We start from the raw sequence: 14,966 nt of genomic DNA, 5'->3' as shown, positions 1-14,966 counted from the left end.
CTCCAATTCAAAGAATAGCCAGGTTCCAGAATATCTCACCTGCAGCTCAGAACATCCTAACATACTCTCATAAATCATCTACCAGGAAGTTATACCTTAGTAAATGGAAAATGTTTTCCATATGGGCATCCCAAAACAATGTTGACCTGTATTTGGCTTCAGTTGCATCCATTTTAGAGTTTCTGAGCAAGCTTTTTAATGAAGGGGCAGCTGCAGCAACCATTAGGGTTCAGTTAAAAGCAATTTTTAATTTTCATATTGGCGATCAAGGGGCTTCTATCATGTCCCATAGACTCTCTAAAGCCTTTCTTAAAGGTACTATCCATTTGAGACCACCTATTAGATCCCCAGCCACACCATGGAACCTAAATTTTGTTCTTTCTCGAATCATCTTACCCCCTTTTGAACCGGCCTCATCTTGCGACCTGAAATACTTATCATGGAAAATCATTTTTCTAGTAGCTATTGCTTCTGCTCGAAGGGTTTCGTAATTACATTCCTTGTCCATTAAACCCTCATACTTTATTTTTCACAGTGATAGTCTCGCTGAGGACAAATCTGTCATTTTTACTTAAGGTTTGTTCAGAGACCAACCTTAACCAGACTATAGAATTACCTGTTTCTTTCCCCAAATATACTAATAAGATGGAACATATGCTGCACAAACTTGATGTCCATAGGCAACTTCGATTCTATTTAGACAGGACTAAGGACATTAGAAAATCAGAACAGCTCTTTGTTTCCTTTTCAGATTCAAAGAAGGGTACTCCTGTGGTTAAAACTACGTTGTCAAAATGGTTATCAGATTGCATTTCCTTTACATATAGCTCTGTGCACATGCCATTAAATCATAAGGTAAAGGCCCACTCAACTAGGGCTGTTTCCACATCTTCACTCTTTCTGGCTGAGCTACCCATAGATTCCATTTGTGCAGCAGCCACATACCTTTATCATTCATTACAAATTAGATAGGGCCTCCAGGGACAGGGCCTCCTTTGGTTCCATGGTTCTGAGGAATATACTTCCATGAGCCACCCAAGAAAGACTGTGCTTGGGACGCTAACCCATTAGTGACAATGAAGACAAGATAGAACAACTTCACATAAAGAAGTTATATACTCACCATAGTGTTCCATGTGAGTTGTTCATCTCACCTTCATTGTTGCATCCCATCCACCAATCCCCCTATGAAGAATTTCTTGAGGACCGGGAAGTTGACACAAATCTTGGTGATATTTAGTCCTCATCTAATGTATTCTTGTTTTTCTTACTGGGGTATTTAACTGTTAGTATAGTTGGCTGTAAACAAGATCTGAGGGTAGCAACAGTGCATCATGGGATAGTGAGTAGGCCACGAGCTGGTTGAAGACCTGGAGCTTTTGCATTTGGCTGAGTCCGAACCCATCAGTGAGAATGAAGGCAAGATGATCAACTCACATGGAACGTTATGATGAGTACATAACTTCTTTTTTTGCATCATAAAATGACTTTGACCCTGCAGGTAAAAAATAGTCTGAAGACAGGTTGAATCTCACACCTGCCTCTTGACATTCCCCGATTGCTGGGATAAATGTGCTAGTCTTCTGCCTGGTGTGCAGTGAAGAATCATTTTCCAGAAACACACTACTGTCTCCAGTTTTTAATATTTTGCAGTTCTGCCACAGTTTTGTCAGGATCAACTCTTTCTGCTGTTATGATTGTAGCTTTACTAATACATTTTGGCTGCTTTCTCATGGCCAGGTTTGGAGCAGAGACACAATGTGCCCTTTCAGTTAACAAGTCCTGCTATGAAATACCAGTCTGTCTGTTCCTTCCAGTTTCTCAAGTACAGCAGAAAATTTCAGGTTTTCCCGGAGTGATTTGTCCTCTAATCCTACCAATTTTTGGACAGCTCTTCTTGATGAGTCTCGTACTCAACCAGCTATTTCTTCATTTCAGCCTCTGATTTTAGCAGTTTTATCAGTTCATCTGAATAGCTATTTAAAACTTCTTCCATTTTTTCAGCCTTTTGCTATTTGAGTTCTGAAAACATTTGATTATTTTTCCTCTAGATTACTGAGAGCCATGTCTTGCACCAAAGCTGGAGCTTGAACTGCTTTTTGCTAAACAGCTGCAGGATTCTCCCCAGTCAGTGTTTTCTCTTCACCTTTTGTAGTTGATTTTCTTTCATTCTCTCCAAGTTTCTTCTTTGCTGAGATCCAAGCAATGTACTTAAAGCCAGTAACTGGATTTACTAAAATTGGCAGGGTTAAAAAGGCCCTTATCTCTTTTTTTTGTTTCATACTGGGAGAGCTGAAATTAAGCTGTTGGTCAATGTGTAGTTGTCTTGGAAGTGCATTCTACTGCATTTTTCTGTAGTGTCATTGTTGATGACAGTTTGTACAGCTGCATCTCCGTATTCTCTGAACAGCTTTGCTGCAAGCTAGACGTTATTTCCAGGTTTGTGACTTCTTCATTTGTGGTATGTTCCCAGGGTGGTGGTCATGAAGATTAGCTAAGGACTCTGTCCTAAGAGTTTGTGGAAGATGAGACTCTTGTTATCCGGTATGAAAGTAAATATACTTTTCATCATTTTAAATTTTAGATTGTTGAGAGGATCCATCTCCTGTAACATACCCCCCCCCCAAGTTGCTTCTTTCCTTATCTAAACACTGCATCAGGAATTGGACAGCATTGCATTTGTGGTGCATGATGGGGGGCAGCATTTCAGGCAGCCTTATAAAGTTTTGTATGATTCTAATACCTGCAGCATAACTCAGAGAGATTACAGAAGATAGGCCAAATCTGTTGTGGTCAGCACTTCATTTTCATTCATTTCTTCTCCTCTTTGAGGAGATGGATGGTGTAACACTAGCCAAGCAAACCATTTTCAGGTGGATTGCAATTTGTGTTATGCTTTTTCATCAGACTGCACATTACCCATTGAAAAGTGCTGCTGTTAAAAAATACTCCTCACTTTTGCATGGACATGGCTTTTTCAAGTGCTTGTTTCAACATTTCTCCATTGTAGACATTTGCACAATAGTTACTTGACTGTCATTTTAGTCCTTCAGCAAATAGTATTGCTTGGGTAATGACTCCAGTAGCCAGGCCTCATTTGCAACCTCAGTTCTTCAGGGTTTTGCTTTCTAAGCAGTTTGTTCTTGCTTGTCCTTTGACTGCTACCTCTGTGGGAGTTGTTATTTATAGGTGATACTGTGCTAGCAACCCTAAACAGCCTTTTTAAGCCTAGCTATTCTTCCCAGCTGTATTGAACAGGATATGATATCATAGGTTTTTATAGAGTGTATGTATGACTTGGACATGAGTGTTCAGTCATTTACAAGGTTTCATTATCTAAGAGAAACATAGGTGCAAGACTAGGGCAAATTTTCGATTCCCCAGTCACTGGCCGAAGGTATGCTTGAACAACTGCAGGGAAGAACTCTAATTCACATTTGTAGGGGAACACTGTTCCAGAGATGGGGTAATGTCTGAGAGAGACCCCTATTCCTCCAGCATGTTTGTTTATATAATGGACAAGGTTTAGATCCCTGGACTGGGTGGCTGTGATGCTGTTTGTTTTGCTGATGTGCAGTGGGACCATTCAGAGCTGAACAGAGTATACTTTATAGGCCAGACATAGATATCCTCTCATCAGTCTGTTGGAGACTGATTATAGGGATAGAGTTTTGAGGTGCTCCACGTAGATCATGCTTTTTACATCTTGTATTCTTTTTGTGAGGAGCCATTGTGGACATTCCAGTTGTTCCATATGCCTGCTGAGATACATACTGAAGGAGGTATTGTACACATTGACTGGTGTAATGACTGCCAAGTACAATGGAAAATTGATATGTACAGACCTAGATGTCATACCCTTGTTTATAGATTGTGGGTGCATGATGGTTAAAAGCCGAGTCACTGTCCTCATGTGTTCCCAAATCCGTGATGACAGGGTCTACTTTCAGGGATGTATTATCAAATGGAGTCATTTCCCAAGGTGGCTATCTTACCAAAGGTATTTGTTGTACATTTCTTGGTTTTGAGTTTTAGTCCATGACTTTGTCACCAGTTTTTAGTTTGTATCAGGTCTTCTTGGAGAGTGTTTATGTTTTTGGGAGGATTGTGTGACTGTGCCTAATTTGCAGTTGTCTGCAAACTTGGTCAGCTAGTGGTCATTGACATCAACTTTAAGTTCAGAGAGGGAGATGCCAAAAAGGAGTGGCCTTAGCACTGAGCCCTGAAGGACTCCAATAGTGGCTGTCCTTTTTTTAAGAGATAGACTTCCCCAATCCTGACTTCTTGTGTCTTATCTGTGAGACCACTGGCTATCCAGCAGGTGATGTACAGGTTTGTTCCTAATCTCGAGAATTTGTGTACAATGCCCAAGTGGGATGTTGTGTTGAACACTTTGGTCAGATCAACATAGGCTGTATGCACCATTTTGCCTTCATCCATTGCTTTGGTACCAGTCTTGGTGCCCACCAGATTGAACAGGCATGACCTGCCTGTGACAGAACCAAACTGGATTGGGTCCATTGTCTGAAGGTTTTCAGTGCCAGTATTTATCATATGCATAATAATTCTTTCCTTGACTTTACATATGAGACTACTCAGGCATGGATCGACAGTTACTTGGGTCCATGAATAATTGGCCCACCATTCTGCAGAGGGATAACAGTTGCAGTCCTCCATTCATTCAGTACAAAGCCTGTTTGGAAGCTGCAGTAAAATAGTGACTCTAGTGTGACTAGTAGATAAAATTTCATGCTGTTTAGGAGACATCTGGGGATATTATCGGGACCCATTATTGCAGTGTTTTTGGCCTTGGCCCTGTTCCATCCTGATAACTGTAGGAGTTATGGTTGAGAGTATTTCTTTAGAGGTGTCACAGGAGAAAGCAGGAGTTAAATTTAGTGGCCAGTAGATTTGTTATATCTTCTGGCACAGTATAGGTGGCCTGGCCGCATTTACAATTAGTTTGGCACATTGTTATGTATTGCCTTTGAGGTTACAGACATAACTAAAAAAATGCCTTGTAATTGTTCTTAACGTGAGAAGCTACTTTAACATCATATTTGGCTGTAGTAGACTTAACTAGTTCACTTAACTTGTTTATTTAGCATGTTAAGGGAGTTCTTAGCTTGGTGACGTTACACTTCTTAATTTTGGCCATGATTTTCTTCCTTTTGCTGTGTGACTGTTGGTGTTGGAATTCTACCAAGCTATATTTGTTTGTTTGTTCTTTGCTATATACATGGTTGTAAAGGGTTTGTTGAACAATTCCACATAGGCGGCAGTGTTCCCCTGGGACTGGGGGAACTTGAAACGTTACCAGGGTGTTACTTAATTGTAAGAAGTTTACCTTGGAGTAATTCCTAAAAGTTCCAGGGTTAGCTGGTGACCCGTATTTTATTTTTATTTCAAATGAGACAGCTTTGTGATCAGTCCTGACCATTTAGGAAATTACACCCTGGGTTGCAGGGAGTGCAACATTCTCCTATGTTGATTAGGACTAGATTAAGGACATTTGGACATCAGTAGGCTTGCATACTAGGTAGTGTTGACATGGTCCATGAATCTTTGTCCTTACAAATTTGGGGTTGTGTATTCTTCCCAGTTTATAGTGGAGTAGTTGAAGTCCCCCACGAGTATGGCACTGGGTTTAATGAAGAGTGACTCCAGTACATTTAAGTAAGTGGTATGGGTTTCCTGGGTCATAGAGGGGTACCTAGCTTGCAAAGATATATGGTACTTTGCTTGTGGTGAGTTGTACATGCAGAAGCTCAAGTGTGTTATATTGCTTGACCAGCCTTGAGGTGTGTTTGTTGCTGATGTAAATTGAGACACCTCCGCCTTTTGTCCCTACCTGTACAGTAGCTGGGCTAAATGTGTGGCAGACATGGTAACTCTACACTGCTGGTGTTCTTTATGCAACTTTAAACCATTTCTCAGTAACTACACAGACATCTGCATTCTCCAGGGTAAGTTGGGCTTGTAGAGTGTGGAGTTTTTTGTTTAGACTCTTGGCATTGAGCAGTAATACCTTTAGATTATCCTGGGTCAGTCTAGTCATGTTGGATGATGTATTTGACTGTGCCTAAGAAAAGCAGTAAGGGGATAAAAAAGTTGTAGCCAATGTTTGAAAGCCTAGAGGGGACAGGTGAAGACAAATATTGTACTTGTGACATCCCTCTCTCGGCTAGTAATCAAGGAGCCTCAATTGTCACCACTGACGAACATTTACTGTGTGTATCTATTTTTGTTCTAAGTGTTTTCAGATGCAGTTGTGTGCACCAAACACAATTTCCCTTAAGAGCACACAAGGAGCACACTCCAGTCCTGGGGCTGGACTTCCTCTCCAGGCCCCAAATAAGACTCCACCTTTCTTGTGCATAAATCATTGCACTGTGTCCCTGTTCCATGTAGCTCACGCTCACACCTTTTGACATTTGATCATCACACACACACACACACCTGGGAAAGGCTGATACAGATTTATCTGCTACGCCATCTCTACCCAGACTATAAGGTCGATTCACTGCCACAATCCAGCTACTTTAAGGCTCTTACCAGGGTACCCAATTACTCTTGGTAAAGTTAATAGTTATACAAATGGTAGTGTTAACCAATCAGCAAGACTTTCAGGAGCATGAAGCCACAGTGCCACCAAATAAATATAATTACTCTCAAAAGTTAAAATATTTTCTAAAAGACCAGCCACAACGATAGGTGTAAATGTATTTAATAATAAATAAAATAGAAAGCATGAAAATACTGAATATCTATCTACAATAAATGACAGAGTTCCATTTCACAGTTAATACACAAAATAACACAGGTGGAAAGACTCAGACAGATACAGATACAGCTAATCTCCCTATGTTTTCGTAACTGACCGGAGAATTACTGTTTCTTAGTTAAGTTACTTACTAAAACAAGGCAAGATGAAGTGGGTGAATGGTCTTGTCAGTTGCAAAGGAGAGTGCTGAGTGCCATCTGTTACTAGTATCTAAATACAATTTCAGTGCTGGCTAACAGAATGACATCACATGTGGTCATCTGACTCTGTGGTTCCCATGCTACCCCCCCCCCCCCCCTCACTAGTAACTTGAGCCAGGATCTGGCACAGGTGCGTCACAGTACACACTTAGAACTTTTTCTAGACTGTAAAAAATTCCAACTCTTTCATCCTTTCTGTAGAGACTAACCAGCCATTCTGTGGCACCCCAGGGTAGCAATGAATTTGCCACTAAGGACAATAAGAGCAGGATCCCAGCTCAGACATTGTGTCTCTGGCTGCGCTCATGCCTGTGACATAAAATCTTTATGGCCTAAACCAAGTCATTTAATTTCAGGCTATTTTTTCTTAAAGTTAGCTAGGCTGAGCTTAATCACTTCCCTTTCTGCATCCTCTGTTAACATATATACATTTATCAGTTGCAGTATAGTCTGACATACATGTATATTTTTCTCTGTCCAGCAGACCTACCATTGGTACATTTTTAACACAAGCTTCTGTAAAGATAAGTTTGATATTCAAATGACATAAAATTCTTTACAAAACTCCAGCTAGTTATGCTGGCATATGTTACACATGCACAGCCGTACTCTGGCATAGATGGCACTACCTGACGTCATCACAGTACCCCCTTCGAATGACACCCAAAACTAAGCCAGTTATTAAAGTCATTTATCTTCTTTTCTTTTTGTGGTGTCATTCTTCAAGAAGGTAGAATACTGCTCGATGCTAGGCTCATACCAGCCTGGCACACACAGTCCAAGACTTCCTTCATGTCTGTTTTCATAGAATCCAGGGGAGTACATTTCAGGTCATTAATGTCCACATGAATTATGACTGAGTTATACTGGTACTTGTGGTTCATTGACTATGGTGGATCATGCCCCGAAAGGCAACTGACCATAACCCTCTCTTTGTTCAACCTGGCGATTGGGACATCTGTATGCCTCACAATGCAGTCACCTATGACCAAAATATTGGGATGTGTTATAGTCTGCCTAATGTGCTTTGACGCTAAGACACTGTGAGGTGAGACTGATTGTGGTGAGTGTAGCTTTAAGTGTTTTTGTGTTTGCCAAAAACACTTATTGTAATTACTATGTTCAGAAGGCTGTTTTGGTTTGGGTTAATTACTTTTTAAGAGCCTCAGGATTTTTGGTCTGAGTGTTTGCCTTATAGTATGTATGGCAGGTGTTGTGTAGTGGTGTGTCTTTGACAACCTGTTTGGTATTTATAGTGGCTGTTTGTGAAAGTCTGGACTTCAGTGACAATATATATCCACATCTGTCCTATACTTTATCAGATTGTTTGAGGATTAGGAGGTTATCAGAAAGCATGAGACAATTTCTACATTGCCCCAGGATGCCTGTTTTTACTAAGGTGGCTACAGAGACAGTAGGAGTGTTCAGATCAGTGGTTTCCAGTATTATTATAGTAGGCTACAAGGGGGTGGTACCTATAATGTATAGAATAGTTTAGCTAGGGTGATATTTAAGTAAGGCTACAATCAATGGTAAGATGCTTGGTTACATGCTGTACCATGTATAACACTGTAAGGAGCACTTGAGTTTACAGCAGATTAGCTTGAGTGCTGTTTCGGTACATAGAGGAAGTTATGGTTTTAAGAGCCTCTGTCTGTACAGTGCACAGTTAAACAGCCAAGTGAGGAGCAGCACCTTGCTACATATGCAATTTATGCCAGCAGAGAAGTACATAACATTTAAACAAGCTCACTGGCCAACAGCATACCAGCACATTTCAAGACTTCAGTCAGAGGCCCAGAAATAGTTTAGCTCTTCCCATATACTTACCAGAGATTAAACCAATTCTTGACTTGGATCACAATAAATACATATATATTAGAGAAGGAGTACTAAATGAATGGTAATGAAGTGAATTTGTAGGAAGGGTCTATATATTGGAATACTAGAATGAGCATATTTTAAGAAGAAATATGGAAAGAGGGATAAACCTACCAGGCAGGGCATAGCACAGTTGGCAGGCAGGAAGATAAGAAGGGTGACTTGATCTTTAGCAGTCTAAGGTGGGAGGAACCTTTCAGTTTGATCTGCTAGTTCTCAGCAGTAAGGCAGATAAAATGAGACTATGAAGAATTTCCAGAGACAATTTATAGCGAGAGAGGTGATTTAAGGAACATTAGTTGGCTAGGTGGGCAGTCAGTACTGTGGATCTGTAGAAAACAGGGAGAAGGAAGTATTTAAAGATCTTCTACACTTAACAGTACAATGAAAGAGGTGACAGTGGCACTTTGATGGTCAGTTTAACATAACGGTGGAAAACAGAGATGCTGTTTAAAACCACAATACCAAAATGTATTGAGGGTTGGGGAAAAATACTACAAAAATGTTAACCATAACAAGCCAGAGATTAATTTACTGTGATACTGTTGCTTACTTTTGTGCTGTATGCGTAAATGGACGTGCCTTCGTTGAAAGTTGAACATCGAGCTGGCACCTTGGCGTTCATCAAAATTTACTGCCAATCATTAACGGACTAGAGTTCTGCTGTGGCGACCCCTAACCGGGAAAAGCCAAAAGACAACAAAAACAACTTTTGTGCTGTAGAGATGCCAAGTAATGTGATTTGTTTTTGTTAAAGATGTAAACAGGGAATTCTCCCAATTCAGGCAAGCCACAATAGCAAACAATAAATCTAAGACGCAGTGATATGTAGAATTAAGGAACTAATGGCACTCTAGTCAGTAAGCAGATGCGTTACAAACCAATTCAAACTATGCACCCAGGTCTGTAAAGCACAAGCCACACTTCCACTTTACTTGTGTTTTACTGCATAGGACTACTTAGCTATTTTTAACAAAGCTAATTTAGCTGAAGAACAAAATAATTTACTTAGAGATAATTCAACAGAAATGCTAACTGTAACAAACCAGAAGTCAATCTAGTGCCGTACTGTTGTCTGCTTTTCTGGTGTAATGATACTAAATGCTAACTGTAACAAACCAGAAGTCAATCTAGTGCCGTACTATTGTCTGCTTTTCTGGTGTAATGATACTCAGTAGCTTGAGATTCACCTGATTTGTAGACTCATCAAGGAGGTCCCCTGTGTTAACATACCAGATATGTTTTGATGTTATTAGTTATTTTATGGGGGCCCTACTGTGTTGGTTGTAGATTTTTCTGTGCTTGTATGGCCTTCCATGTGGTGAGTCACGGGGTTCCTTTTAAAATTTTACCTGCTTCTCTTGTGAGCCTGGACAGTGGCTTAAAATGGTCTTTTATTGGATAGTCAACTACCTTATTCAGCAGTCAGTCAGTCACTTATACCATATATACCTTTAGGTAGACACCCTTAAAAGTTCTTGTGATCTTTTAAGAGTATTTAATACTGCATACCTCCCAAATCAAGCAGTGCCATATAGAATAGTCCTGGTGTAAATAATTAGTGTAGCCATCCAGTCATCAAGACTAGGCTTAAAGGCTGGCAAATTAGAACTTTGCTTGACCTGTAGTGGTAACTTATTCCATAATTTAGGAATATGTTGAGTTAGAAACCTATACCTCCAGAAAGTCTGGTTTATATGTTGGTGTATACTTGGGTCCCTTGTATGGCTGCTAATTGAGTGACTAATTTTGCAAAGAAAATAGGGATCATATAAGACTGGATCTTTCATACCTCAAAAAGGCAGACACAGGTCTCCTCTGTGCAGCCAGTGGGTGTTGAGCCTTCATTTGTTTTCTGCTTGGGGGTTATATTTAGTGTTGAGGGTGACCTGGTTGATTGAAGAGTTAGATGTGCTGCCCTAGTATGGTAAGTAATACAACTGCACACATCACATAACTGATATGTACCCTTGAGAATGAACTGCAAGAAAAACATAGCCAAGCCTGAGTTTTTACTGTGCGATACCTTAAACCTGCTGTAATGGAGGCCCATGGGATATATGCAATTAGCCCATTAAGGACATCAACTGTTTCATGTCCATGACTATTTTTAAGTGTTTTTGGTTACATTCAAACCAGTAAAGCCAACCCCCAATAGTTGTGGACATGCATGTTTCGGTCTTTTAAATTACCTCATCAACACAGCATAAGTAGATAATTTAGTATGCATAATTCTTATACTGGAGTGGAAGGAAGGAAGCTCAGTCCTAAGTCCACATAGGAGAGTCTCCTCTTAGGTCAGCTGATACTGCAATAATATCTCTTATCATGTCTGAAAGAGACATCTCTTTGCAGTGGATGCTTATTACTCTGTCACCATCCCCTTCATCACCTTTCTTTCTGGGCATTCTGTCTGTCCACCGAAGTGGATTAACTCTTCTGCAGTTTTACAAGTATATAATTTTTTTCCATGTTTGTTCATGTTTCTCAGGTTTGTTTGTTTGATTACCTGGAGTTCAAAGTAAAGAGCACAGGACTGTGCGTGTCATATCATGACATGACTCCTGAGCTTGGGAGCTAAACAGTTCAAGAGTTGTGCCAAGTTAGACATGCTAGAAGAGGAAATCTCAACATAGACCGTTGTCTGATAATTGCGTTTAATATGGTGAGTGCATATCTGTTTTTTTATGGTGAGTGCTTGTCATAACTTGTATGCAGTTCAAATGCACATCTCATCAGACAGTATTATTTTGTGTTTTTCTCCCCGTTGCCATCTGACCTTCAGCACCACATTTTCAGCTCCTATTTTTCCCCAAGAGGGTTACTGCCATCCAGGCAACCATCAGAGATGTCTGCTTGTACTTGCCGTAGCTTCATTTAAACCCCCAGCTCCTTTGGATGAACAGGACTTCCACAGTAAGAGGCATGCGACTCATGTATCACTTCACACCTGCCTCTGTCCCCCAATAGTTTGATGCTTGCTTGGTGTGGCGGCTACTTGCAGCCTCTTCAGCACTTAAGCAGCTAATCCAGCCTAGGTCATTTAGCTCAGTCAGGACTTTTACCCCGTGTGCCACAGAGACAGCTATACGTAGTAAGTATATGATTTTGAAGAGGGTATATATAAGATTTTGACAGAACCCACTAGAAAAACACTTCTTTTGCTGTCTGTGTTTGACATTGTATTTCCTTTTTTCCAGATCCATCATCAGTTCCCTATGGAGTTTGAGTTCAGCCAGTATTACTTGAAATTCTTGGCCTATCACTATATTTCCAACCGTTTCAGGACATTCCTTCTTGATTCAGACTATGAAAGAATAGAACTTGGTAAGTACTTGCCTGTTCATGCATTTTGAATGTCTGAGGCTTTGTATGGAGGCCAATGATTTTTTTAAACATTTTTATTAAATTCATATTTGTTTCATAATAATATGAGTACAAATACATTAATATGAAAGAAAAGCCACTTTTCATACATAGTATGTTTTGTTTTTAAACAGTTATTTACTCCATTGCATAAATTGCTCAAGTACTAAATTTCCTGAAATTTCACTTTTTCTCCTCCTAAACATTATCCTGCTTATGTTGTTCCCACATATTTCATTTATTTCTGTGTAGGTTCATAGGTAGATACTAGGCTATCTGCCCTAGGGCATTTATAAGCCTAGCCAGAATGTATTTGGCTTCAGCCTCCCTATTAGATTAGCCTACTGTGCCTCTGTAAAGTAGGTCATAGAAGGTACCCTTTTAAGATTAGTTTACTGTGCCTCTGTCTAGCAGGGACACAGAAAGAGATCCCAGGGGTGAATTTGCGATTTCCCATCCACGCGTCCAGATTTCACTTGAAGAGGGCTATGTCTAACATGAATTGGGATTCTATTCCAGAGTGAGGGGAGCCTCTGGGAAACGAATCTGTCCCTCCAGCATGTCCTATTTATTTTTGTGCTGAGGTTTAGGTCCCTGGAGCGTGTAGCTCTAAGGGACTTGGATTTTTTGAGGTGGAGCATGTCCATTAATTCTGAGTTTGACATGGCTTTGTACGTCAGACATAGATCGCCTCTGAGTAGAGGCGGTAAGCAACTGAGTAGAGCTGGAGTTTCTTTAGTCGAGCTGCATAGCACATCTGTTTGTAGCCCATGAATCTTCTTGGTGAGGTACTTTTGGGGTCTCTCCAGTTGCTGCAGGTGTCGGGTAAGGTACATCCCAAAAGGGGCATTGTATTCAATTATGGGCCTGATGAGTGACGAGTAGAGGGGCACAATGACCTCTCTTGATCTAGATGCGAACCCTTTCGTGATAAGGTGGGCTATATAGAAGGTCTTTCTAACCACTTTAGCAGCGTGATTATCAAAGGAGAGATTACTATCTACGTTGGTCCCCAAATCTCTAATTACTTCTTCCATACTTAATGGATTACCACCTATGTGATAATTTGTGGGCACCTTGTTTTTCCCAATGGGGATGACTATGCACTTTTTAGCATTCAGCTTGAGGCCGTGGCTATGGCACCAAGCATCTGTCTCTGTGAGACCCTTTTGGAGGATGCTTGTGTCAGCTGGAGATTCGATTATGGCCCCCAGTTTGCAGTCATCTGCGAACTTTGTCAGCCATAATCCCCCCGTGTTAGCCTGAACCTCAGAGAAGTATATACCGAACAAGAGAGGTCCCAGAACTGAGCCCTGTGGGATGCCACTTGTAACTGGTTTGGATTCGGACATGGCACCTGCGATTCTGACCATGTGGGTTCTATCTCTGAGCCAGTTTGCAACCCATCTTGTGATATAGGGGTTGATATTTAAGCTGGTAAGCTTATTTATGATGCCCGAGTGGAGTATTATGTCAAAGGCTTTTGTGAGGTCCAGGTAGGCTGTGTGGACTACCTTACCCTCATCTATGGCTTTGGTAACTGTTTCAAAGAAATCAACTAGGTTTAAGAGGCAAGATCTGCCCTTAACAAAGCGGAATTGGGTAGGGTCCAGTGTCTGGAGGCTCCCAATGTGTTTGTTTATGAGTTCCATGATAATACGCTCCATAGCTTTACAGACTAGACTAGTCTAGTCAGGCTTATGGGGCGATAGTTTCCAGGGTCCATTGTGGCACCACCTTTGTGGAGTGGGACCACTGTAGCTGTACGCCATTCTTTGGGTACATATCCTGTAGTAAGGCTAAGTTTGAACAGTGACTTAATGTGAGGGTTCAGTTCTTCTTGGAGCTCGTGTAAGACACAGCCTGGGACACCGTCCGGTCCCATAGATGCTGTGTTTTTTTGCTTTGGAGAGGGCAGCTGTGATGTCAGGGAGGTTACATTCAGTTGGGATAGGCATTTGCTCCTTTGGGGGGGGGAGTTTACACTGAATCAGTCTGCCAGGATGTTGGCTATGTCTGTAGGTTCGGTATATTTTGTACCGTTATGCAACAATTCAGAGTATATCTGGGAGTTTCCGCCCATGTTCCTGACATAACTAAAGAAGGCCTTGTGATTATCTTTAGTGTCTAGGGCAATTTTTCTTTCGAAGCTGGCCTTTGATGATTTTATGAGGGATCGAAGTTTCTTGCTAATACTGATCAGAGATGCCTTCCCTTTTTGGGATTTTGCTCTGTCATGTAGTAGCTTCCTCCTTCTGTTGTATAGCTTATTTATGGCCGGGGTCCACCAGACCGGTCTCCTGTTTTTGGAGGAATGTGTCTTGGTTTTATTTGGGATAGCACGATCCATGCATTCCTGCAGGTGCTCATAGAATGCATTTGTAAAGGATTCTGCGGATTGGGCTGTATTATCCTCTGGCCCAGGGGCTTTGAAGGATTCCACCTCAGTCTTGAGAAGTGCAAAGTTGGCTTTTGAGAAATTCTTTACAGTGATTTCCTTGGCTGGGGGTGGGGACGGGATATGGATGTCCAGGGAAATTTGTTTATGGTCCGATCTTACCAATGAGGGGTTTACCTCTGGTGTGGAACATAGAGTCCCCATGTTGGTGATGACCAGGTCCAATATGTCCCCTCTTGTGGGAGTGGTGACCAGTTGTTCCATTGCATTAGAGTTTATAAATTCAAGGAACCATTGGGCAAGGGTGTTTGGGCTTGAGTAGTTTTCCCAGTCAATG

General features: G+C 41.1%; 1 protein-coding gene across 1 annotated transcript in view; it reads left to right on the top strand.

Annotated features, from left to right (window-relative positions):
* Positions 1-14,966, top strand: part of SBF1 (SET binding factor 1) — a gene marked incomplete in the record, with an annotated part of 3,250,730 nt that overhangs the window by 2,794,487 nt on the left and 441,277 nt on the right. The window contains 1 exon segment of the mRNA XM_044088658.1: positions 12,066-12,192. Coding sequence (XP_043944593.1) covers positions 12,066-12,192 — 127 coding nt within the window.

The sequence above is a fragment of the Protopterus annectens genome, chromosome 11.part0, assembly GCF_019279795.1.
Source record: "Protopterus annectens isolate FY-2018-M chromosome 11.part0, PAN1.0, whole genome shotgun sequence".
In the NCBI taxonomy this organism is placed as follows: domain Eukaryota; kingdom Metazoa; phylum Chordata; order Ceratodontiformes; family Protopteridae; genus Protopterus; species Protopterus annectens.
Note: the sequence above shows the minus strand (reverse complement) of the source record. Positions and strands in the feature narration are given on the sequence as shown.